The 27813-nt window shown below is 37.1% G+C and overlaps 1 protein-coding gene across 1 annotated transcript; it reads left to right on the top strand.

Moving 5' to 3' along the window:
- Window positions 1-1433: 1433 nt before the first annotated feature.
- On the top strand, window positions 1434-26980 carry limk2 (LIM domain kinase 2). The gene is made up of 16 exons (XM_067439266.1): window positions 1434-1774; window positions 2256-2352; window positions 10067-10202; window positions 14112-14221; window positions 14953-15144; window positions 16411-16516; window positions 18562-18770; window positions 18921-19107; window positions 19483-19569; window positions 19972-20103; window positions 20669-20725; window positions 21948-22013; window positions 22557-22734; window positions 23058-23113; window positions 23373-23530; window positions 25254-26980. Exons 1-16 carry the CDS (start codon window positions 1759-1761, stop codon window positions 25414-25416), a joined length of 1950 nt encoding a protein of 649 aa, XP_067295367.1. The 5' UTR covers window positions 1434-1758; the 3' UTR covers window positions 25417-26980.
- The last annotated feature ends 833 nt before the right edge of the window (window positions 26981-27813 follow it).

Here is a 27813-nt window from a genome sequence, read left to right as displayed (position 1 = left end):
AATAATAATAATAATAATAATAATAATAATAATAACTGTAATTTATATAGCGCCTTTCACAAAACGCAAGGACGCTTAACAAACAGCAGGGAAGGGGAGGGCAGGGAGAGAAACCCCAGCAGCTAGGTCTCAGTGAAGAGATGTGTTTTAAGCTGTTTTTTAAAGGTTGCTAGAGATGAAGCAGAGCGGATGGAATGAGGAAGTTTGTTTCATAGTGAAGGTGCACCAACACAGAAATCTCTATCACCAAACGTCCGTAGCCTGGACTTTGGGACAGCGAACAGGTCCTTGTCTGAGGACCGCAGGGACCGGGCTTGGTTGTAAGGATGGAGTAGATCGGTCAGATACTGTGGTGTCCATTTAGAGATGTGTACGTCAGGAGGAGAAATTTATATTTGATCCTTGATTTAACTGGCAGCCAATGAAGTTTTTTGAGGATTGGAGTAATATATGATCCAAGTTTTGTGTGAGTAAGCATCCTAGCCGCAGAGTTCTGTACATACTGTAGTCTGTCATTTGCTGGAATCTGATGTATGCATCTGAGGACACTCCATGCGATACTGTTTCCCACAATGCAATATGTATAAAGAGTGAAGGGTGAGTAAACTGGAGGCTGGGAATTATTATAATTGTAACACAATCTATAAATTTCTATGGCAAGTTTCCAATAGTAAAATCCATTTGATATAATATTATAATACATATTTGTATTGTTATTAGTATTAATAATGTCAAAGCTATTGTTGCCTGAACCTTTAAAATTAGTTTACCTAATGTAGTCAATTTAAATGAAACGTCTCAAACCAGTTAATTTACGTCACAACATTAAGCACATTTTTAATGTCAATATTCTTTCAGTGTCATTTTTTGTTTTGTTTTGTTGAGCAAATCAAATCAAATCAACTGCTTTTAAGTAAAAAACTATGATTTAATTTCAGAGAATGAACTTGACTTTACCAACAAACATAATTATTAAGGGTTAGATCAAGACCGTTGGCGAGGACAGTCGAAAGGTAGGACATTTTCACTTATTTTTACACATAAAAAAAGAGTAGTACATTCATTAAGTAACAACCTGCACAGCTGTGGTGAATTCATGTTCAATGTTTTGTCATGTTAACACTGTAGCATACGATTCCACACGGTTTGTTGCATTTTTTAAATAATATTTAACACACTATATAAAAAAACAAAAGGTAGGCAGTATGCACTGTGTACTGGGAGTAAGTAGTAGTAGTAAGGTAGAGTGCCATTTCGCACACAGCCCAAGCCCTTCAAAAAGGGTTTTAAGGCCAGTCGAGTAGCCTACTACAAGTAGCCTGTGGTGCACATTGCACTGAATAAAATGCAGGCCTATAACAAGGATTGTGAAACAAAGAAAAGCAGTGCATACTCCACGCTTCGTTCCACTAGCGATAGATGTCGCTGCTGTATCATTGGACGTGGGCCCGGCTTTGTCGCGCAGTCTGTTGCAAACGCTCCTGTTTCAGGTGATTCTGTTTGATCCCTTCCGGTCTCCGTACATTTCTATGTTATGACGTCATCTGGTCGGACGAGCGAGAGAAAAAGAGAGAAACATTGAACTTGCTAGTAGGAAGCTTGATGAAACATTGTTTTTCCCTCAACTTTTAGCTGGATTGTGAGTCTTACACATGGATCAGAAATGGAGCATCTCTGATACGCGGCGCGTGAACTTCAGACTTTTCTGGACCAGCATGTGAGCTTGAACAAATATTATTAAATCAGATCAGGGAGGACATGGACGAACGAGAAGGTACGTTAAGGATTACGCGAACGGTATTTACTTTTTTGCAAGAAAATTTTAACTTGAGCTCCTTTAGTACTGACTGATTTTTTTGTGTTGTTCATAGACAATAGTTAGTAACGCAAAGGGTTTCATATCAGATGCAGCAGAAACTAACATGTAGGAATTTGCTCGGTCGATTGCTTTGTTTTTGTGTGCGAAGGTGACGTTTGCCGAGAAACGCCACTTTGTTATATGTCAGCATGTATGTAACTGTAAATATGTATTCAGAATTTCTAAATTTCAAATGTTTTCTTTAATAAATATTCAGACCTCTTTTGTTTTTCACACAGGTAAATAAACAGCTAAAATGGACCACATGTAACCTGTTTTTCATTTTAAAAGATACAGATTTTAAAGCAAAAATGTCTTGCATTGAATTGAAAGTTCCCATGAAAACAAATTGGTGTTTGAGGTGCCAGTTCTTAATGTTCCTCTGTTTGATTGACAGATGTTACGGAGCGCGCGTGCACGGGCTGCGGCGGGAGGATTCAGGACGCGTTTCATGTGAAGGTTCTTCAAGATGCCTGGCACAACTCATGCTTTCAGTGAGTCTTAACTTGATTTCTCTTTAAACTGAGCCAGACTGGATAGCAATGGGGCGAAATAAACAAAAATTTGCTTAATTGCTTTTCTTGGATTTGTCTACTTTAAATTTTTACTTTGCTGAAAAATTGGTTCGCTATTTTCCCAGTCATGTCTGTTGACTGGTTAGCTGAGCCAGGCAGTAGACCAGTTGGACCAGCATATAAGCTTTAAACTTGATGATTTTTTTTGTCTCTTAAAAAAAAATCCATACTATTGCATTTAAACGAAAGCATTCTGCATTGTTTTCTTTCACACCTAGCCTACACACATGTATTATTGGCTTAGTTCAATGAAGCTTGTCAGCGACTACTAGGGACTCCTAGAACCTTCAGCTAGAGGTTTTGTTTATGTAAATGTGTGAGAGAATAGTTTATGTTAAAAAAGTTGTTCTACTTTTTTCTAGGTAGTTCACTTTAAAAAGAAAATTACCCCTGATTTACTCTCCCTCAAGCCGTCTTATATGCATATGACTTTCTTCTTTCTGATTAACACAAATTGGAGTTATATTAATAAATACCCTGAACTTTATAAAGAAAAATCGAGCTTCGGCAGACTTCTTTCCATATTCAGTTTGCTGGAAGCAGTTAAAAAACACTTATGCTACATTCTAATGATACGTCACACCAGTTACGTTTTTTTCCTCCACAAGTTGAATATGGAAGGCAGTCTGCCGGAAGCTGATATTTTACTTTATAAAGTTCTAAATATGGATATGTTTCTTAAAAATTCCCATCGATTCGCTTCAGAAGGTATATATTAAAGGGATAGTTCACTTTAAAATGAAAATGGTCATCCTTTACTCACCCTCAAATTGTTTCTAACCTGTATGCATTTCTTTCTCTTTAGCTGAACACAAGGGAAGATATTTTGAAGAATGTCAGTAACCAAACAGTTAACTATAGAACCATTGACTTCCATAGGAAAAAAAAAAAAAAAACTATGGAAGTCAATGGTTCTATAGTTAACTGTTTGGTTACTGACATTCTTCAAAATATCTTCCCTTGTGTTCAGCTGAAGAAAGAAAACCATACAGGTTAGAAACAATTTGAGGGTGAGTAAATGATGACAGAATTTTCATTTTAAAGTGAACTATCCCTTTAATTTTAAACTTTTAAGGCTACTGATAAGTGGTTAATGGTTTATAGGTCCTTTAAAAAAAAAAAAAAACAGCTAATGATCTAAAAACTCTAAAGTTCTGAATTTGCAGTTCTTGGCTAGATTAATGTGTCATCAAAATAGCTGCATCTGCTTGCCAGAGTCCATACTGTCCATATGCCTAAGGGCAGCTCTTTATTGTACCGGTGACCATTGTTGCATAAAGGACATCAAGTTAACAGTAATGACCTTAAGTTAAGTCACCTTTTTATATAGCACTTTATACAATACAGATTGTTTCAAAGCAGTTTTACAGTGAACAAATGTATGTATGTATATGTAATTGTGATCATGCGAACACGGCTCTATACAGAAACTAGTCTTTGTTCCGCTGAAGTCAGTTCAGATTTGATTAATTTCCGTTGTAAATATAATAAATTAGTTTTGGGGGGGGCTAATTTATCTGATTTGAAAGGCAAGTTTTGAGAATGACGTGCTTTGATGTAAACCCAATGGATTTAATGCTCCCTGAAAGGTAGGAAAAAACCCTCAAGTCAAGTCATTCCAAAAGTCCATAGCCAAGGTTTATGGAACAGTTTTGTCATTATGATCGAATCAGTCCTGTGCTGTGAGACTTGGCACCAAATGGACCTCTGGGGGTTCTCAGACACCGTGTTCTTTAATGAAGGTGGGAATTACTCCAGTGCCCACAACATTTTATGCAATCTGGAACAATGGTACAACCGAGGCCTTTTTTCAGCAGTTTAATTTTTTCTTGGTTGGATAAATTTAAATTTCCCAATGAAAGGTTTGTTGTCTCTGTCTTAATACTATCACAAGGTTTATTTCTATAGTTTAGTGCTGGATTACACATTTAGTGAATAACTTCTTTCTACTGTAATGCTTAATTTATTATTAGCTTAATTGATTGACTCTTTGTTCTTTCTTATCTCTCTTCTAATCCTTCTTGTGTTATGGCAGGCATTCCCTGTTATCCTGTAAGCATTTAGTTGCAGGCAGGTAGGATCTCCTCTCTGGTTAGTTAGTCACATTCCCAGACATCGGCTCATAGCTCCACAGGACAAATACAAGACTATTTTTTCCCCCTTTCTGCCCCTTTTGTGATTGGAGTGACAGACTGAACTCTTATGCTTTAATGAATGTTCTAACTATAATTATGGAGGGACTGGAATGTCTTCTGAATGCATCCGGGATCTGAATTTCCCTATTCACTTTAGTGATTAAAATGTGATTTATGATGCATGTTATAGCCAAACTTTTTTTCATTTTTCATGACTATGTCACCACATTTTTTGTTTATTATTGTTGTTATATTTCAGCATATTTATGTGAAAGTACCTGCAGATATAACTTTGTTGTATAAATTATGGTATCGATTGAAACTTTTGACCATGACAAAATCCAGATTTAAAATAATCACCTCTGACATCTTTCAACACCTGGCTTTTTAAGCATAGTGTTTAGTTGGATTTGAGGATTTTTTTTTTTTTACTGTAATGTGATCATTTGGATGGGACTTCCTATGTCTTTTTTAATTTTTATCTTCTAGTTCTATGAATGAGGTAGAGCAGAGCTAATACATATGATGGGGTACCTGTAAGGATCTTGTTTTAAATGTGAATGCTAGAAGAATGAAGAAGTGAAGAACTGTTTGTTCTCTTTCTGTCCTGTTTGTCTTGAGTATATGTCAAGGTTTGAATCATTTCTTTGTTTAATCACGTGAAGCCTTTTATTTTTCCCTCGGGTGTAATCTGGAACAGGAAATAGAAGTGAAAGAGAGAGAGAGAGAGATTTCTTGAGATACCTGGCCATCTAAAAGAGTGTTACACTTTACAGAGATTCTGTGTTGTTTACAATGGCAGCATTGTAGGTCATTGTGATTTATTATTTGAATGTCCCAATAGAAATTGCCTCACTGTTATTTTACATTGTAGTCATATTTCAGATTTATATTTAATACAAATTTTAAGATAGAATTTGGCTTTTCCTCTTATGGCAAAGCAAAATTTTCAGTTGCCTTTGTCTTCCTTTAAGTGTCCCATCTCTAGTAAAAAAAAAAAAAAAACATTATACCAAGCGGTATTTTATTTTTTAGTACAAAACCAATTAACATATTTATTTAGCATATATTATAATTAAACTTTTATTTGGAGTACTTATTTATTGCAATAATATGCACATTCCTTAAAGCTGCAGTCCGTAACTTTTTGCGCTCTAGCGGTTAATAAACAGAACTGAATAAACAGAAATGTGTCTTGCGGAATGAACATTTCAGCCGGAGCTACTTCTCTCTGTTTATGTCTATGGCGAGTCACGCAGGGACTGTGCTCCTCCGCATGGTTCCTACCAGACCGGTCTGAAATAGTCCCAATATAAACACTTATTATTAGTGCACCATAATGATTCAGGGTAAGATATAAACACTTTTTGGAAAATAGATTCATGTTGTAAATTCTCATTTATGTATTTTTTGTAAATCTTTCTTGAACACAAAGTTACAGACAGCAGCTTTAAAATTTAGACTACATTTTTATATAATTTTGTTATAAAATAAAAAAGTGAATAATTTCAATATCACAAGGATAGTATGATCACTTTCTTTAAATGCAAGATATTTAAATTGTACCTTGTAAAAGTATACTTGGAATAGTTCAATTTTTAGATTGTGTATCTTTTCATTTATTAAACAACCATATAGAAGACACATCAGTCAAGGTCAGGATAACAAATATTATTTCCATCAAGAGGTTTATCAATTTTAGTCAAGATCTTGTATTGACAATGCGAGTCAAGCCCTCTGTAAAGTCTCCTCCAGCACGTCAGACTTTCAATGAACTTAAGGTCTGGACTCAGAGGTGCCAATTCATGAAAATGATTCTTCATGCTCCCTCCCAACCATTTTTTCACAATTTTAGCTGGATGAATATGAATCTTGACATTGTCATCCTGGAATATGGCCATGATGTGTCTTCCTATGTGGTTGTTTAAGAAATTAAAAGCTACACACACTATAAATTAGTGTTTGAAAAACCATTGTCAAACATATAACATGCTAGAAACACAATAATCACTGCGATAATGACCCAATAATAGACTCTTAAGCATTGCCTATTTTTAAATCCAAGTAACACTTTTTTGTTTGGCTGGGCAGTGTATATCTTTAGTTGGACCTCAGGGCCACTTGGATAACTAAAGTGTATTAAGTATAAAATTAGATGTTCCAATTTAGCAGACTTATCAATTTACTGTACCTAAATTACAGGGTATTGCAAGGTATTTATATTAATTACATGAATATGTACATATTTCATTATACTTAGCATAAAATAAATGTTCTTCAAATACATTGGGATATTTCTTTTTTAGTAGTAGGAATGATCCATCAGAAAATATTCTAATAATCTTATTTGATGCTATTTTTACATTCAGATTATCATTAGCTACTCTCATCTAATGCTCACTTAAAAAAATTCATACTGTTTATTTATTTAAATTACAATGCTGCAATGCCTAAATTCCCATGAGTGCTTAAATTACAACATGAAAAACATTGTTATTATGTGCTTATCTAAGTTCTGTGCATTGGTATTCTCCATTCAGAACACGTCAGACATGTTTTGAAATTAGTGTCACATCTGGTGCACAGGTGAAAGTTTGTCATGTGTGCACACCTGCTCAGCCTTTGCAAGGTCCTCCTCACAGATGTTAGTTCACGGTGTTTGCCAGAGGATGATTCACAAAGCTTTTTATCTGCTATGATGTCACTGTTGGTACACAGGTTGCCCAACTCATGAGCAGGTTTCACCCCACAGGCACACAAATTTGTGTTCCTAGACTGGATGACAAGGTTCTACCCACCCTGTATGGGTGACTGACTTATTGTGTCTGCCTGTAGAAACAGAGCTTGTCAACATTCCTCCAAACAAAGACAACAATCGGGCTTATGGCCAAAATCTAGCCGTTCTGTCGACAGGCTTGAGGGTTTGGTGGCCTTCTCACACTAATGTGATCATTATCAGAACGTCTCAGCTCTGTTGCTTTTCCACATCCTCCCCACGTTCATTCCATTGAGTGGGTTTTTTTCTTTCAGTTTTCCCCATTTCTTTTCCTCTATTTCCCTTTTTCTGGCACATGGTGTACCAGAGAGAACAGCCTTCAGCAGGAGATTGCATGGCAGACGCTTCCCTTTGGCACTTTGTGTTGTTGGGTTTGTCAGAGAGTTGGTTTCGAGTAATAGTTGGCCTTTAGTCTGCAGGGCTTGATTTAGATGCAAAAAAAATCTGCAATGCATAGCTCTGAACATGAACTGAGAGCTTTAAAATTGGGGGGGAAATAACTAGAACTTACTTTTTATTTAAGTTAGTAAATTTCCATTCATACCACACACCAAGCCATTAATGCTTGCCAAATCAATTCGAATAGGGTATTAAAAAAGATGAATGGTTAATACCTTCAGCATTGGAGAGTATTCATGTTTTTCCTCATTGTGGAAATAAAGCTTATTGAACTTCTGGAACATGGCCTGGAGATGATTTCCTGCCTGGATGCTTGGACTTTGCTTTGGTTCAGACCTGCTGGCTGTCTACCTCCTTTCCTGACCAGAGTCTCTTAAAAAATAAGTAACGGTTTAAGAAACAACATGACTGCTTTTACCATTGTTTGAGAGTTTAATCCTGCTATTTTACCACACTAGCAAAGATATTGTACATTCATACCTCCAGGCTGGAAAATGCGGCCATATTCACTCCTCACACAATTATTTTACCTGTTTTAATTCTGTCCTAATAGGCTAAGGGTTAGTTCACCCAAAATGAAAAATCTGTCATTAATTACTCACTCACATGTTTCAAACCCATAAGACAAAAATAGCTTAATTTGTGTACAGAAGATGATGAAATAGAAAGCTTTCTGCCCAATACCACCCCCCATGTCACTACAGTGGTTCAACCTAAATTTTTTGAAGTGACAAGAATTAATGTTTGTCCGCAAAAAAAAAAAAAAAACTGTTGTCACATGGGCTATTTTAATGATGTCTTTACTACCTTTATGGGCCGTGAAAGTGCCAATGCTGTTGCAGTCTATGGGTATAGTAAGCTCTCGGATTCTCCTTCATTTGTGTTCTGAAGATGAACAAAGGTCTCGCAGGTTTGTTACGACATGAAGATGAGTAAGTAATGAAACGATTATCATTTTTGGGTGAACTAACCTTTAAACCTACTGTGATTTTAATAATGATCCAGGAACAGTGTTGTGATAACAACTACCTAAAAATAGCATAAGTAATAATTACACAGGTGTAATAAATTATACAATATAAATCTTGTTTTTTGAGGGTTTTGCCTACATAAAATTACCTCCAAATAATTCTAGGGTGCGGTGGGCTGTTGCTAGGGCATTTCTATTTGGTTGCTAGATTCTGCTGTTTTGAGCTATCATACATATCTGTACAAGGACAGGGAAATCTAATACTAGATTAATTGATGCACAAGCATCCATGTATGAATGCAGGCATTTTAGTATTTTTTTCTGATAACTAACTCGCAGAACTTTTTAAATGATTATACCATATATAACATAAATATGGTTACCGTTATTTATCATTACATTTATGCAGAGTTGTTTTATGGTCACTTATAAAACAGCGCATATACTCTGTACAGTGACTATGTAAGCGGGTGTATATTTTGTGCATTCATCATAGTACTGCCATTTGCCTCTTATGGCACCCATTAGGTGTTTCAAATCTGATGTAGGTCCCATCACCTTCTTCATCTCATCTACTCTGGAAAAACGTGCTGTTGCATGTAAAGAAGTATGTTTTGCTTTTCAGTCATCCGTCCTTGTCTCCCCATGTCTCCCCTGGACAAGTGATCCTTTATTGTTTTAAAAAGCCTCAAGGTGCAAGTACTCTGCAGTTCAACGTCTTTAATTGGGTTCATTTTTTCTTTTTAGTCGGAAGTAGATAATGGCTTAAAGTAGCATAGCTTGTATCCCAACATCAGGATCTAATTGTAGGTATAGGGTGGCTGAGAGAAGAGTGTATGAGAGTATTTCATGACTTGGTTTGGCTCACGTCCCAAATTCCTTAACTATAGTGTTTGTGTGCGTTGCCCAGTTGGACTTTGTCTCAGCCATGATTGAAAGAATGTTTTTGTACATACTGATTGTGTCTCCTTTGACATCATTGACCACTTATTTAGCTTTACCTCAGAAACTAAGAAAATATGCCTTCAAAGTAGATTGTACTTTGTAAGATATACTAGATGTATGGCTGAAACACTAATGACTTATATAATGTTTAAGTAAAGTGAGTTGTTAGGTGAAATATTTATGACATTCCCAATGACATATACCTAAATGTTCAAATACCTGGTTTAGGTCAAATACCTAAAGCAATCACATGATTTGGTACTGAGCAAAGCAATCCTCAATGGCTAAACATTTCAGTCAATCAGGTTTCTATTCTGTCCTGGAGAGCTGAATTCAGATACGTTGTTTAAGGGAATATCTGCAAACCGAATGTTTCACTTACAGACTTCTCCGTTCTTTTCCCCCCAGGTGTTCTGTGTGCTCTGATCTCCTGACAAACTGGTACTTTGAGAAAGAGGGGAGGCTGTACTGTCACAAACACTACTGCGAGAAGTTTGGGGAGTTGTGCCATGGCTGCTCGCTGCTTATGACGGGACCTGCTATGGTAAGAAAAGCCATGTAAAATTGTCTGAATTCCAGGGCAGTGTGTTTGTTTTTACAGAGAGTTTCAGGAAGAAAGGAAAAAAAATCACAGTGAGAGTAGAGAAACTGACTATCAGTCGAAAGGTCTTAAGCAGATCATTTCAGAAGATTCTTCTAACTTGTGCAAGAACCACTTAGATAACATGCCATTGTCTCACTCAGTAAATATTTACATGGATAAAAGAAGAGGTCTAAAGAAGTCAGGTAAAGTCAATAAATGCAGATGTTTTTTATAGCCCTGAAGAGTTAACGGATAAGGTAAAGGTGGTGGGGCTCTTTTCCACACCTAATGTGAGTAGTGAATCACATTTGAATGATGCTTTTGGGAGGAAAGCCTATGGAACACTCACTCAGACACTTCAGTCTCTCTTCATGAAGTTCTTACGTCAGCATTACAGAGTTTGTTCCCTACAGCTGTCTCACAAATGACCAAAGCTCTGCTATATCGGTTACAATAATTAGAATATCAAAGGTGAAAGTTGCAATTATCCAAACTGTCATCAGATTCAGCAGAGCTTGTGCTGAAGTGTGTCATTGATTGTTTGGCAGCCTTACTCCTAAAATGAAAGTTTTATCAGTATTTACCAATCCACAAATGAACACAAATTAAGATAAATTGAAGAATGTTTCTATTGATTTTAAATACAACTGCTAATTGTTCATGTTAGTTTCGGTTCATTAAAGGGATAGTTCACCCAAAAATGAAAATTCTGTCATCATTTATTCACCCTCAAGCTGTTCCAAACCTGTAAGAGTTTCTTTGTTCTGCTGAACACAACATAAGATATTTTGAAGAATGTTTGTAGCCAAGCAGATAGTTACCGTTGACTACTATAGTATTTTTATCCCTACTATGGTAGTCAATGGTTGCTCTATCTACTTTGTTCTATTGAACACAAAAGAAGATATTTTGAAGAATGTTTGTAACAAAGAAACTCATACAGGTTTGGAACAACTTGAGGGTGTTAACTAATGTTAACAGATACAATTTTTTGGTTTTAATAGTGTATTAGTAAGTGTGATTAGCATTTATCTGAGATTAATAAATGCTTTAGAAATATTTTTCATTGTTATATTGTAAAGATTTTATTCCTACTAGAAAGTTAACTGAGCCTAATACGTTCAAGTTCCAAAAAGGACATAAAGGCACTTTGAAATGAATCAATTTGCACAAATTACAGATTACATATAACGTCATAAACCTTAAACACGTCACGTCCAAACGTTTGAGCGTCACCATATTTGATGTCAAATATAGTTTTTATTTGAGAGTGAATACAGACTTAAATTGCAATCTGTTCCCTATAAAATAAAAGTGTTGTAAAAATACCAGTTGAATCATTTTATGTGACCTTTATGGCCTGTTATGGAGCTTTAAAGTATTGGGTGCCATTGCCTTTTGACAAAATGGACAACCAGCTGCAACAGTCTTCAAATATCTTCTTTTGCGTTTCTTTCTTCTTCTTCTGTGATGTATAACTTCTTAGTTTTCTCACGTGTCTCAAAAATATAAATGAATCTCATTCCTGATGAGATATCAATTATAAATGATCTCATATCTGTGAGCAAGATGACTGTGATCTAAAGGCTGGAATGGCCAGTGTTATGTGCTGTTCCATCATGCGTCTGGAATGCCTTTGCATAGGCTTTAATAAAGGAGCTTTGTAATCATAATGCTAATGGAAGCTGTATCAATGCGAAAGAGACTTACAAATCCATCTCTAATGTAAACAAATCACTGCTCACAAAAACAGTTTTAAATGGGTTAAGAAAGAAAGGGGGGGAGAAAGAGGAGAATTTGCCAGCGAGCAAAATGCATAATAGGCCTTTTCTGTTTGGGCTTGGATTAAAGGATGCCAAGTATTTCTGGTCGGGGTGCGTTGCCAGTTGTGGGCTCGGAAGCACAAGGAGTGGGGTGTCAAAACCTCTGAAAGACAGGCAGGAAGAAATCATCCTCACAGCTGAAATGCTTGTTTGAATATGTTTGTGCATTTGTTCATAGATTATCCATGCTAATGAAAATAATTTTCTTTGGCTGCCTGAAAGTTCCTCATTGTTCAGTTTGGTTTCTTCTTTCATCTTGGATTGAACTTTGTCTAAAGTACTGCTGTACTGGTTTTGTCACCAATTTTAGCACATCAGTTTTTGGGTGAGAAATGAACTAACTGACTTTTCTTTTGTTTAAATCTGTTCTATGTTCAGTCAGTCGTGGTCATGTGACTCCTTGAGTCCTAAGGGAGGGGAGGCCCTTTTACAATGTACTTCTGGGAAACAGCCTTTCTCAAATGCACATTCCCACTCTAATGTAACACATGGGTGGGTATGACGTTTGTGAGTCGTGTCAGCTAAAAAAAAAAAAAATTCTGAGACATCATGCTTACTCAGAGGTTGAACCAAGTGTCAAGCAGTTCAGCTAACTGCCCTTGAGCAAAGCACTGTAAACGTAGACGTGGTGTACTGTAAATGAAGACCATAGCAACAAAACAAAAAAAAGCACTGTAAATGTAGAAGGTGAAAAATGTAATTACATCACTCTCTCATTCTACTGGCTACCAGTTGGTTAGTTGGTGTTATCTTTACATATGTGTGTATGTGGACAATTATTATTTTTTCTTTCCATGTTATTATGTCTATTATTATTTAGTGTTGTGCTATAATTAATAAAATGTATTTATATATTATGCTGGAATGAGTGATACTAAAACCAAATAGGCATACAATCTTCTAATTGCCTGTCTGCATGTTCTACCCTGATTGTTGAATAGTGTAGTCTGCATGAGGAGGTGTGGCTTACCCAGCCATTAAAATTACCCAAGAATTTAGTTAGTCAAACCCTGGGACCGTTGATTCACAGCTCAGTAAACATAACTGCTAATCTGTCTTTTGTGGTTCACATTAAATGAAACCTCAGCGTGACCTTATACTTTCTCCATTCAGCCAGAATGAAAGGAAGAACCAGAGGATTATTGGTTAAGCAATTTTCCATTCAAAACAAGAGAATAAAAGACTGTTTCTGTTCCATAACCCATATTGATTGGCAGTTATTTTTATATTGAATTTGTGAGTGTGTGTGCCTTTATAATAGTGTTAATGTTACACTTTAGTAATAAACAATGTTTTCTTAGGGAAGTAGATTTTGTTTTGGTTAGTGTTGAACTGAAGTTAATAGAATGTGCTTTCAAAACCGTAAAGTATAACTCTAAAGAAAGGGATTGGGATATTAAATTGCTTACAAGGTTAAAAATGTGTTTGATTTATGAAAATAAATTCTTTGGAATTGTATTTGCCGGTGATTAGTTAATGAATGTTTACGGTTAATGTATTTCCAGTAAATCTCAGGTTACGTGTAGTTACATATTTAAAGGTATTTTAAGATGTAAAATGTCAGCGAAAGTAAAATGAGAGAATGCAGTTTTTCCCCAAAGTAAATGTGTATTTTCTAAGATTTATATGAGGGAGTTCAGAGCGAGAGCCTGCATTAGATGGAGGTAGGAGGTTTTAATCAGAGATTGACACAAACAATGTGTTGTGTAAGAGCAATGGGATCCTGTTTATATTGCAGGTGTTACAGAAAAAGATAGCAGACGTGCGTACGTCACTGCCAAAGCACGCAGACTGAACAAAGACAGACACAAAGCAGATGAAGCACAGTGAAAGCATGATCTAGCACACCTGGGCTTGGCAGAGAGAGCAGTGAGAGCAGTGAGCATACACTAAGCGTACAGGAGTATTCCAGAAAGATTGTGTCTCGACCACTGTCTGGGCTGGTTTTTACTGAGGATTTTCTTTTGGGATGTCCAATTTGGGCTTAAGGAGCGAAATCATGAGGCAACTGATGTTCTGATCTGCTCCGGGCATTCGTGTGTTTCAGGTGGCAGGAGACTATAAATACCACCCCGAATGCTTTGTGTGTTTGAGCTGCAGGGTGGTGATTGAGGATCAGGATTCCTATGCCTTAGTGGAACGTACCAAACTTTACTGGTGAGTAACTTCACACTTTTCAACTGTACATATATTAGTAGTAGACCTACTGGTGCAGAAACTTTAAGTGTACTGCTCTATTAAAGATTATTCAGTGTTGACTTTACATATCGTAGCTAGGATATCCTGATTTTACAAGTGTACTGACGAAATACAATTTATGTATTTTTGTTAAAATATGTCAAAGTTTCAGTATAAGGCTCACTGAATTTGAATTGTGTATCTGCAGTGTAATTTTATCTACTGTCCCCGGTAGCATTTGTGGTGCTCAATAGGATGACCTTGCAGAGACTCAAAAAAAAAAAGTTTTTGAAAGCCAAACTGAACAAAATCTAGGAATTTCTTTGTATAACACATGGAATTATGTAATGTTTTGTTATGGGTACCGCTCTCAACTTACATTTTTGCAATCAAATCGGCATTGCAGGTGACTAGGTAAATTTTTGTTTCTATATCATTACTTTCTAATTATTTTTAATGGACTTTTTAACTTAATTTTGTGTATAATTTCCTATTTTGTTTGTTGTTTCTCTTCATTTGTTGTTTTCAGTACAGCACAGGCAGATTGATACACATCTGAGTTTTTCATAACATGTCTGGTGGTGACTTGTTCTTGTCAGGTCTTGTCCTAAAAGTCAAGACCTGCCAGGTCTTGTCCTAAAAGTTCAGGTCCTAAAGTGTTTAAACTCTAGTGAGGTTCCTCAATTTCTGTCTTTCTTTCTCTGACACAGTGGTAAATGCTACAAGCAGGAGGTCCTGACACCGATGTTAGAGAAGCGCGGTTTGGCTGACTCTCCAACAGACCTGCTCCCTCACACAGTAACTCTGGTATCCATGCCTTCCGCCACCAATGGAAAAAGGGGCTTCTCTGTTAGCGTGATTAGAGACTGCACCAGTGCCACAGCCAGTGTCCAGGTCAAAGAGTAAGTGAAGACATGCAAAATTATGGGCTGCGTTTAAGTCCAATTAAGTTGTTTGCTTGGATGTGCGTCATTTGCTTATGTTGCACGAGTGCCCACTACTGGCGGAACCCTTGAAATGTGTTTAAATGGAACACTCTAAGCCCTTGATCACTTGGAATCTGTTATGGAGCTGATTATTATTAGTTAAACAATTTTTCCCTTATGAATTAGTTCTGTACACCATTCTAAAGGCCTGTATGTATGCGCCTTTAGATGTTAAAAATGAAATGTAAACAAAAATGAAATATGAATATATATTGATATTAAATATAAAAAATAAAAAACCACAAACGTGCTTAAAAACCAGTCAGCTTAAAGGTGGGTAAGTGTTATTTCAAGACCCATTCATTTCCACACACTATGGAGCATCTAACTCTCCTCACTGTCTGTTTCAAGCGTCAGCTCACAAAATGTCGTTGCCTGGGTTACATACGTGTCGGGCGGAGCTATCAAAATAGGGCCGAGACCCTTTTTGGGGGTAGGGGCGTGTTTGTTTTGGTTATTTGAAATATCAGCAACGGTTAACATAAAGCACTTACCCCACCTTTTAGGTAGATACAAGTATTATAAGCGGTTAAATGTCAATATAATACAAATATCATGTACTGTTTGGTGGGGGTAAATTAAATTAAGTGCGAAATGCTGTGACGTCACAATTATGGTGCACTGTAGTCTATAGGTCTGCCTGAAGTGTACATGCTGAGTAGACTCACTCGTCTGGGTAAAATCAAGGGGTCTAGGGTCTGTCCAAATAAACTTCCCTTGTCTACTTGATGAAGTTGAACTCAAAATGGCGTAGTGGGGATTTACCTGAGTAGAAGTGTTTAGGGAAGTTCTGCGAGTTAAATGAAGCCAACATCTAAAAATAACTTAAAGCATCCCCTTCTTGCCTTACTTGAGAGATTTTTTTGAGTTCTGGTTAAGCAAGCAGTCATATTATGATGAATATTCTGAGAAACATTTGGAATAATAGAGTATTTAAGTTATTTATCACCTCACAGATTCACCACAATGTCACCACACCCCATGCCAGAGACGCTGTTAATGCCACTTGGAATGTGTTGCATAACTGTGGCGATACGACTATTCATGTTGATTTAAAGGCGCAAACTGCCAGTTTGTTTTTGTGTTCTTTGAATGCAGAACCATAATAGAAAGCTATGAGATTTCTCTCATCATTCTTAACCTGTCTTTTGATGAAAATCTCACGAAACCTTATCCTTACAGGGTCAGAGGGATGCATATTAGTCCAGAGGTTCGGAACGCCATCCATGTTGGGGATCGAATCCTGGAGATCAATGGACTCCCAGTGTCAGCTTTGATGGAGGAGGAGGTACTTTCCATTTATTACTGCTACCATGCTTGATATTAGCTTTGAGGTGAGGTGAAATCGTGCCAACGCAAACGTGTTGAAGCAATGTGACAATACAGAGAAACTGCAAAAGCATTTGAAAAACAAATTGTCATACCATAGCCTGTCCCAGCACATACAATGACACTCCTTCATACCTTGGTAATTGCTTTTAGCTGGTCATGCACTGAATGTACATTGCTCACTAGAAACAGACTGTTTGTTACATGGCTTTGATGTGTTTTTGGGTTATCATAGTCCATATGACTCTTGGCGCATCGTTTGTGTTTTGTTAAAGGGTGTTAATGTTGCAGAAGCAACAATTAGTTTTCTAAAGAATAAAATGTTAGAAGTCAGGCATGGGTTTAACTTGACGCATACCTGTGTTGGGAGGTTTGTGTGTAGACTCTAGTACTAAAGTGACTTTTCAACTCCTATGTAAATGCTTTGCATTCTCAACGTGCATTTGTTAATGTGATTTAATTTACCCACCATTCTCCCTTAAAATTTGAATTCCACTGCTTCTTGTCTGTTGTCATGGATTTGTGCCTTAATTTAATCATGTGCGATTGAGTTTTTAGGACTGACTTTGTTTGGCAGCCATCTGCCCAATGTAATAAGCAGCCTGAGGTCCCCTTAATCCTAAAAATGGAAAAAAGTCATGAAATTAGGGCTGGAACTAACCATTCTATTGTATATTTTCTGAATAGTCTATTAATCCTATAGTTAATTTACCAATAAATAATAACCTTAAGTAATCTGTGTATGAACTTTACCTAATGATACTATTCATCACAGAAGATCAGGTTTATTAGCCTGACAAGCCAGACCCACATCAAGATATTTAATCTGGGAAATCACCATTGACAGGGCTCAATCTGAGGGGCGGGATAAACTTGCCTTAATTGAGATATTTGATATTCAACAAAGTAGATAGAACTCAAACGAACAGTTCTGATACTATTTTTCACAAAAGAGAAGGTTTATGCAGTGTAGGGCTTATTAGGAAAGGTTCTATTGCTGCATTCAGTCACTTTTTGGGATGTATTATTATTATTTTTATTGCAAAGGGATACAATTCACAATCAGTTCACATTTTTTAATTTAACAGTTTTACCAAAATATTTGTAAGTATTAATTTTTAAAAGCATTATACTCTCCATCATTCTATGAGTGGAAAGTTGACAATGCTCAGTTATTACCAAACTGCTTTCCTTCTACTTATTGTGATTTAAAGTACCAATTGCTTTTCTAGAGTGAATCCTGAAATGTTTTGTTCATTTAGATTAAAGTAGCTGCTTGAATATGTTCATTGAGCTGTATGATCAAACAGCTGAAGTCACAATCTCATTCTAACTAACTAAAACCCCTTTCACACCGAGCGTTGAACCCAGAAAATTGCCATACAATTGCTGAGTGCCTTCTGTGTGAACACAAACACGCTAAATGCTTTGTAAATCATTGCAGAGATTGTTTGAGCAGCACATCTCCCAGCCTCGCACCCACGGAAGCTTGTAAAAAAACTGAATGCTGTATGAACATGGTCATATTGAGCACAAAATATGGGACTGACAACCGTAATCTAGTGCTGTGTAATAGCCCAAATACTTAAGATGAGAGCCCTGGGATGTTTTCTTTTCAGATTGTCTTCCATAGAAATTGTGCTGTGGTTTGCCATTTCAGTTTGACAAACCATTTTATTTGGTCTGCCACACTAACTGCCACACTTTAGATTAGGCTCAGTATTTTTGTAATAATTGCAGATTTTCAGCATGCCCATGCAAACATAAATTTAGTGTTTGCATTCAGGGTTTATCTTTTGCACCTTTAGGAAGACATTTTGTCTGGGATCAGCTTTAACTGGGTGGGAAATCTATGTTATCTATGTGAACAGCACTAGTGCACAATGCTTAAGTTTTATGATTAAATGCTGTCCTCTCGTTTTTATTGTTGTTGTGGCGCACTGGTGCTTATTAAAAACGACCAGAGTTTTTTGCGACCTTGTGAATTCTGATTGGTTGTTCCAGGTGGAAGACCTCATCCATAGGACCAGTCAGACACTGCAGCTGTTGATGGAATATGATCCAGTCAGACAGCGTCTGGACCGACTCCGCCTGGGCTCTTCCCGCAATCACCTGGGTGTCCCTGCGGCCTCCCGTATGCGTCTGTCCTCAGATGCTGAGGTTGAGCGGAGTGACACAGTGGACAATAGGGTGTTAAAGAGGAGGTCCCTCAGGTAACTAATCCAATCAGGTTTCAGCACTGGCTTGTGTAGGTTTAGCATTCAAAACTAGTAAATAATAACTACATTACACACTTGTTTTACCATTTTCTAATAGCTATTTGGGCTTGTACAGAATTAATCATTTTATCGTGTGCTTTGTAGACGTAGCAACAGTACCTGCAAGTCTCCAGTCTCTTCATCTCCTAAGGACCCTCCAGTTCTGACTCGAGATATTGGGCGCTCTGAATCCCTCCGCTCTCCTTCCAGCTGGTCCCACCGTATCTTCCGTCCCTGTGACCTAATCCATGGAGAAATCCTTGGAAAAGGCTTCTTTGGACAGGCCATCAAGGTGTGCATATGGTTTACAACATAACTTGTTTTCTGTGCAATGCAGTGTATAGGTGGTCACAGGTTTCTCAAAGTTGGTCTAGGAGAGCTGTAGGACTGCATTGAATAAGCTTAGTTCAGTGTTGGAGGACAGGTTCTGTACAGGAATTGCCACAGTTCTGATTCCACTGCATTTTCTTAATCAACTTGGCAGAAGAAATTTATATTGCCTTGGAATTCCACAGTACTGGAATGTAGTTCCATTTACAACTTGCAGAAGAATGCAGATGTTCGACAACCCTAAATGAAGTTCATAAAACTATTCAGTTCCAACATTTTTGGAGAACTGGAATTACTTTTTTGATTTCCAACCCTAATACTGTGTGATCTTCTGTAGGTAACCCATAAAGCCACAGGTGAGGTTATGGTCATGAAGGAACTGATCCGCTGCGATGAAGAGACACAGAAAACCTTCCTTCAGGAGGTATGAAGATCCCTTACTTTCCCTGCAAGTATCTCTCATTCTTCTGATTACCTCTGAATTTTTTTCACTCTATCTCTATATTCACCTGTATTCCTTCCATCCCTTTGTTGTCTGCTCTGGGTCAGTATCAAAGTGTGATTTAAACAGCAGATAAAACTGATCCATGTGGCGCCAGGTTACAGTGTTGCTGTAGGGCTTGTGATTTTCTTCAGAAGAAAAGAGACTTAACCAGATTTATCCAGTCTGTATTTAGTTTAAGAACCTCAGCAATTAATTATTCTTTCTCTCTCTCTCTCTCTCTCTCTCTCTCTCTCTCTCTCTCTCTCTCTCTTTCTCTCTCTCTCTCTCTCTCTCTCTCTCTCTCTCTCTCTCTCTCTCTCTCTCTCTCTTTTTTTTTTCCAGGTAAAAGTGATGAGAAGTCTTGCTCATCAACACGTTTTGAAGTTCATTGGGGTTTTGTACAAGGACAAGCGGCTTAATCTGATAACTGAGTTCATTGAGGGAGGCACTCTGAAGGATTTTATCCGTGACACGGTGCGTCCTGATTTTAAAATCCCTTTTTTCCTCATGCTTCTAGTAAGGGCCGTACATCATCTGTTAGTGTTTTAGTCTTTGTCACTGTCTCTGTTCACCTGAGATGAACTTTGCAAGGAAAAGGGAGAGGGACAGGGAATTGGGACTGGACAACACAAACATGCTCTGTGAAATGAAAGGGAGAAAATGTAGTTGTGTGGTTGCACTGGATGAGAGATAAAGGAGGTATGAAGTGTTTCCAGGTGAGGGATTCTTGTGGGAATGTTTTCCAGATCACCCACTGGGTTTGCTTCAAAAATGGGTTTCAACACCAAACATAAGGTTCACAGATGATGTACCTTTCTCCTTTAGTCTTTCATTGCGTCTCTCTAATGTGCTATAATGTTTTCTATAAAAGTTTGTCTTGTGTTTGAGTAATTTGTGTCTGTAATGAGTGGATGCTGTTATGTAACGATTTCCTCTCTATTTCATGGACAGCATAGCGTGCTGTCACACTGGGCTGTATAATAGTGTGGTTATAAACTAGGCCAGCAATTCATCTCTCTCTCTCTTTCTATCCCTACAGGACTCATTCCCATGGGAACAGAGAGTTAGTTTTGCGAAGAGCATTGCATCTGGAATGGTGAGTGGGCTTCTGGGTCTGCACATACCGGTATATAGCATTGCAAAACAATATAAGCTATTGTACAATATTTGAGGCACTTTTGGATCATAGTTTGTTTACACTTACATATTTTGTAGGAAATAATGAGATGACATCATCGTCTTGTGGCCTCTATTAAGTAACTATTTGGATGTTAAAATGTTTATTTCATCATAGCTTAATATGCAAAGACTATAAGACTTCCATAGGTTGATTAAAGTGTATCAAAATGTTTTTTTTTATGATGTCCCAACCAGTGTGATGCAGCAGCATTGGTTCAACCAGTGGCATGAGTTTTGTTAACTGATCGCAAATATGGCCTATTTGAAACTCATAATTTTGCAGTAAGTTTGGTGTCATTAGAGAAGCATAAACTAGCAAAATACTCGTATCAACACATGCCCAAATTCATTAGTCCAGTTAAAAAATCACCTGTGCCATCTCCATGGAGGTACATCTCAGAAATGGCACGTCAGGACATTTTGATGGACATTTGATTTCTATTTCTGTTATCACACTGGGTTGCCCTGCCCACTGCGAAAGCAAAACGCAATTAGTCCAAGATGGACTACTTTAAATGTTTTTAATTTAGAGATGCACAATATATCTGCCATGTTGTTTATTTTTATATTTTATTGCCATCAGCCATTATTGCATATTTAATAGTTTATGGATATTTTAACATTTAGATCATCACCATTTAAGGGATACTCATAGATTATGACAAAAATGTAAACCTTGAAGAGGTTTCTATTAATTCCTTAAGAAAAAAAAAAAATCTAATTTGTGTGGGTGTGTATTTTTAACAGAAAATATTGTCTGGAAATTGTGTTGTTGCATGCCAATTCTGATTGGCTGATTGTGTTGTGCCATGCAATATTTGTACTTCCATTACTTGCCACAACTTAAATTACACCTTGTCAGGACACAGTTTTTATCTTCATCTCCAAGAGCATGTGCATCTCAAATAAGACTTGTCTGAGTAGTTAAGGAGACAGTGAAGCAACTTCCTGCTTAGCAGTTTTTGTTGTGCCTGTTGCCTAGCGCTGCTGTGATGCACCAATTCAATTTTTCTTTCTTAGTTTTTTTGGTAGTGATGATCAAGAGGTAGATGTCTAATGCACTTCTGTTTTTCCTCATTCTGCTCAGACACAACCTCTTTTTCTTTCTTCTCTGATTGATTTTGTTCTTATTCTTTCAGGCATATCTGCATTCAATGAGCATCATACATCGAGATCTAAACTCTCACAACTGCCTGGTCAAACTGGTACGAGAAGAGCTTCACCCATTTCACATTAATTTAGATCAAAGTCTACACTTATTAGGCCTCCCTCGGGGAGCCCAGGTCCTAGAATAACTTCCAGGCTTGTGGCGGCACAAACAGAAAGGCTGAAGTAGACAAGCAACCAGAAACAAGTTATGTAAGAACACTAGAGCAGGGGGGGAATACAGTGAAGGGTGAAGATCTGTTCACACTTGAGGATTATTTAGTTTAGAAGTTGCTGGCTTGTTTAGTAGGTAGAAGATAAGACAGGACATACTGTCATTCACATATCCTGAGTGAATCATTCATGAAAAGCTATTTAAAGAACCAATGGCATGCTTTTGGGACTTAAACATTTATACATGACACTGACTTATGGTGTTATCAAGATTTTTGAAAATCAAATTTTAATTATTTTGTTGTTTTTCCCATTTTGTTCCTTTTTACTCATAAACTTGTAACACAGAAATATTAATCTGTCATAAGCATTTTTGCACATTTAGCATAAATCTTTTCATCTTTGCTCTGCTTGTCTGACCCCTGCAGGACAACACCGTTGTGGTGGCAGATTTTGGCCTGTCTCGTCTAATCATGGAGGACAAGGTCAAGCAGCCATCCCCCGACAAACCAACCAATAAGAAAAGGCAGTTTAGACGCATTGACCGTAAGAAACGCTACACGGTGGTGGGGAACCCGTACTGGATGGCCCCAGAAATGCTCAATGGTGAGAAGAGAAAATTATTCTTAAGATCTTTGAATCAAGAAAACTAATAAAGATAAACTAATGTAAGTGCGCTTTCAAATGCTGTGCCCGAAAGATTAAAAAAAATCACTGAACAGTTTAGTTTGTGACTACATTTTATAAACCGCCTACTAGATGGACATTAACATGTAAATGAGAATATCCAATGTACCTAAATCCCTCTTCATTGTTGTGAGAATATTGTGTTGATGTTTCTTCTGTTCCTCCAGGTAATTGCCATCATCTAATATAAAGGTTTTTGAGTTGTGTTCTCTAAGTTTGTTTTTCCCCCTGTGTGTAAACAGGTAAACGCTATGATGAGAAGGTGGATATTTTCTCCTTTGGCATTGTGCTTTGTGAGGTAAGAGTCTTTTTTAGTGGTAAACATCTGACAGATGTTCTGGCATGTCCTTATGACCACAGCATTAGAATTAACTGTCACATATTTAAGGCACTTGTAAATGAATGTCGGAATGCCGAAAGCAAACATTACGCTCAAATGGTTCGAGTCAAAACGGCTACATTTCTTTCTCGGTTATGTAAGAGGATGCTTGAAAGGTTCCTCATATTTATTTCTCTTCCATTTGTCATTCATCCTTGTTTCCTTATTTTGGTAATAGATTATTGGCCAGGTTTATGCAGATCCAGAGTGTCTTCCGAGAACGCTGGATTTTGGGCTCAATGTGCGAAAATTCATAGAGAAATTTCTTCCTGAGCACTGTCCTCCTGCTTTCTTTGCATTGGCTGTGGGTTGTTGTGACCTTGCCCCTGACACGCGGTAAGTGCCACTGTGTTTTGTCAAATGCCCTTCTTTTTTAAGTTGTGATGTTGAAGGGAAAATTTCCTCACCACAGGGTGCTGTTAAAATGCTGTTTTTTTTATATGTAGCATGCTATTCTTCGAAGTACCTTGGAGTACTATGTAATTATATCGTTCAGGGTTCGTACACATTTTTACCAATACATTTCCATGATTTTTGAGGCAAATAGCATGACCAAACAGGGCTCCAGACTAACATTTGAGAGCAGTAGCAGTCAAGAAATTTGAGATAATTTGCATCTGAAGTAAAAATAGTGAAAATAGTGATGTATTCTATTTTCACCATGTAAAAGTAGCAGTTCTTTGCAATATGTGTAAATAATAATTGGATCATATTTATATTTACAGTGTAAATTATTATATTTATTAAAATGATTAAATGGATGCCACCTTAAAGGGACACTAAAAGCCCCCGCAACACCTACACCTACCCCTAACCCAACCCAATAAATACTTGTATTATTATTAAACATTTCGTTAGGCACAAAAGGTGGATTTTTCTATATCAATCCCAGGTCGATTGCGTCTTAACCTAGTTCCATGAGGCTGACTATGCCAATGAAGACACTGAAATATGTGTCTTTTTTAGTATTGTATGGCCCAGCAAGCATTGTTGGGAAGAGCTAGTGCAAATTAGCACTTGCCAACAAGGCGCTCTATTTGCACTTGTTGTAAATAGACACTCCAATTTAATGACCTTTTCATGTCTTTATAGTAGTGTTGTCAAAAGTACAGACCACGATACCAAATCGGTATTGAATCTGCAATAATATATTTAATTGTGTCTGGCAACTTAAAGTGTTATTGAGGTCTAAAAAGTGAAACATTTAATTATATATAAGCATTTCACAGATTTACTGTCAGTACACCATAGTTATACAAACTAACTAAATGCATTTAATTCCTTTCAAATCGATGCAAACGGATATTATAGGGTATAAAGGATTCCTTATCCTGCAACAATTATATTATAGCTTGGAACCTTAATTATAAAACAATTCTTAATGGATCCAGAAAAAACATTTACCCCTGGATTCACAGACTAGGCTTAAGACTAGTCCCAGACTAAAATGCAAATTTGAGCTGTTTTAACTGAAAACAATTTGACATCTTAAAATATGTCAGTGGCATTTTGTCTCAAGATGCACACAACTAATGTTTTTTTTCTTAAACATTACTTAATCTAAGCCAGGTTTGTAAAACCAGACCCAGGAAAATATTTATGTGATATGGTGAAAAAATAATAGTACAAATACAGTACAGTATAAATTGTATGAACTATAAGTGTAAAAGAAGGTCAGATGTCATCATTCAATATACAGTATATGGCAGTTTTATTCCAGAGTATATTATTATTATTGTTATTATTATGAATAGCCTAAAAATACAATTGAGTGAGTATAATATAGTACTAATATAATAACTATAAATAAAAAAGCTAATTTTATAGCATAAATTGTAAAATAATATGGTCAATAAAATTAAAAAGGCAAATAAAATTTGCGTCGTGCCTGGAGCTGCATTGTGCTGGGTATATGATTGGACCCTTCTTTTTAAAAACATTAAATCTTACCAAACCCACATTTTTTTAACAGTAGTGTATCTGGTTATTATAAACATTACTCTCTAATGGATGAAAAGGCTTTCCATTCTTACCTCTTTCCTATTCCTGTCTTCTTCAGGCCTGCTTTTCAGAAGCTGGAGGACTGCTTTGAGGCATTAACTCTGAATCAAGAGTTGAATATCCCTCTGCCCGCTGAACTGGATGAACTTCAGCAGAAGTTTTTAAGGACTTATGGACCCAGTGAAACTGCCTCTGAAGACCAGAAAAACAACAGGAATTAATCCAATGGCAGCACAGGCTGAGATATGGGTTGGATTATTATTGGTTTGAATGAGTTTACAGAACTGAATCGGAGCATTTACCTTGGGTTTGCGTACTGGGAACATGCCCATGTGTTCTTTGGAGAGATCTGTCATGACATGCAGAACTTTGAGGGCATTCTAGAACCGCAAAGGGTTCTAGGCAGAGATCTGTTGAGGGAACAGATACATTTCAGTGACCATGAGCTTCTGTCTGATTTGGATGGTTTAGTTATGATTTAACAGTGTAGCTCAAACCTTAAAGCCTTCCACTAGTTAAATTATCATAGATGAAGTTTCTCGCAAATGTCAGAATAATGAACATTTATAGTGTAGCATCCATTACATTGATTGTATATATTGATCACAGTGATTTACAAGTGTGGTTGTGTGAATCTCATGAAACCTGTCACAAACATGTCTGGGTCATATTTCACCCCACAATAAATAAGGAATTTCTGTTTTTTATAGTATATTATTATTTTTTTTTTTTAATTTTCATAATAATGTCACAGAAAATGTGTTACAATTAGGGTGAATTGTGACCTGGACATGCTTTTAAATATTGAAACTGCCTGAACTCTAGGAATGTATGTAAATCAGTGGTTCTCAAACCTGTCCCACCAGTGCACATTTTGTATGTCCTCATCTATCACGCCTGATTCAACTCCTCAGCTCATTAGTAGACACTGCAAGACTTGAATTGGTTGTGTCTGATGATGGAGACATAATGTGTACGCAAAATATGCAGTGGGTCCCCAGGACAGGTTTAAGAACCAATTATGTAAATCAAGCATTGTTGGACCACAGCGCCCCCTGCAGGTAGTTGTACTTATGTACACTCAATCCTTTGATTGGTTCTGTACCACTAGCACTTGATGCCTTGACCTCTGTAACTCAAAACCTGTTAAGTGATAACTGTTATAAAAGTAAGTAACAAGCTTATGAGTTCTGATATGGTTTCTAATGTGTAGTTTCTTGGAAGTGCTTCTTATATTATAGTTCATTCCTGGTACATCAGCTATTTGAAAACTGGAGTTGTCTATTCCGCTGTCATGGATCTTGTAAATATATAATGACAGGGCAAGAATATTTTTTTGTTTCTGTATCTAAACCTGCTCTGGAGTTGTATTCTCCAAGTGAAATGATAAGTGGGATCGTAATGCTGGATCTTGACCGGCCGTTTCCAAGAGTTTTGAGCTCGTGAAACAGCCTATAATCAAAATGTCTGCAATCGCAGAAGTGACTTTTTGTGAGGACGTTTGAAAATGAATGTCATCCTCACTTTGATCACAACTGTTTAAATTAAAACTGGATATATTTTTGCATCTTTGTATAGATTTGATGTAGTGTTGGGATCATGTGAATTTGTAGTTTGCATATGTTTGTAGAATGTGAAAAGCTGTATAAGAGCATTTTTTTTTCTAATCTTATGTCAATGGTACGTACATGTATAAAATTATAACCACTACTTGTATGCCACAGGTTTCTTACACTAAAGTTTTTTTTTTAAATAAATGTGTAATAAAGTGTTTGTTATATGCTCGCTTTTGCAACAATTTTATATATTTTTATGTTTAATTCACCACAGGGAGGCACTGTTGTGCAAGTATATAGTGCTCACAGTGGTTATGAACCTCACTTACTACACTGATCAGGCATAACATTATGACTACAGATGAAGTGAATAAAACACAGCAAGTGAACACAAGTTGATGTTGGAAGCAGAAAAAACGGACAAGCATAAGGATTTGAACAAATTTGACAAGAACCAAATTGTGATCGATGACTGGGACAGAGCATGTCCAAAACGTAGTTCTGGTGGGGCGTTCTTAGTCTGCAGTGAGTGCAGTCGTCAGTATAAAGTGGTCCAAGGAAGGAACAGTGGTTAACCGGTTATGGGCGGCCAAGGCTCATTAATGCAGGTGGGGAGCGAAGGCTTAAAGGGGGGGTGAAATGCTGTTTCATGCATACTGAGCTTTTTACACTGTAAAGACTTGGATTCCCATCCTAAACATAGACAAAGTTTCAAAAACTAATGTTGGACGTTTGATGGAGTATTTCTGTGTCAAAAATACTCCTTCCGGTTTCTCATGTTTCGGAGAGTTTTTTTCGAGTATGGGTCGACTTGACGTTAATAGACCGGAAGGTCCTTGTATGGGCTTACGGGCTCTTCTCCCGGTAGGGTGTGCGCGCGCGTGACTAGAGCGAGAGAGGAAATGCACTGCCGTAAACACTGCTCAGCTGCAGATCCAGTCGTCCGTGAACACTAATGTCGGTTATAGTCCGCGCTGCGCTCCACTTCATTCCTCCACTTTGACATTAAGCAACTTCAACGCTTCAGCACAGCATTCCGGGAAGGCAGCGCTGCATTTGAAC

The sequence above is a fragment of the Pseudorasbora parva genome, chromosome 3 (genome assembly GCF_024679245.1).
Source record: "Pseudorasbora parva isolate DD20220531a chromosome 3, ASM2467924v1, whole genome shotgun sequence".
Classification (NCBI taxonomy): Eukaryota; Metazoa; Chordata; class Actinopteri; order Cypriniformes; family Gobionidae; genus Pseudorasbora; species Pseudorasbora parva.
Note: the sequence above shows the minus strand (reverse complement) of the source record. Positions and strands in the feature narration are given on the sequence as shown.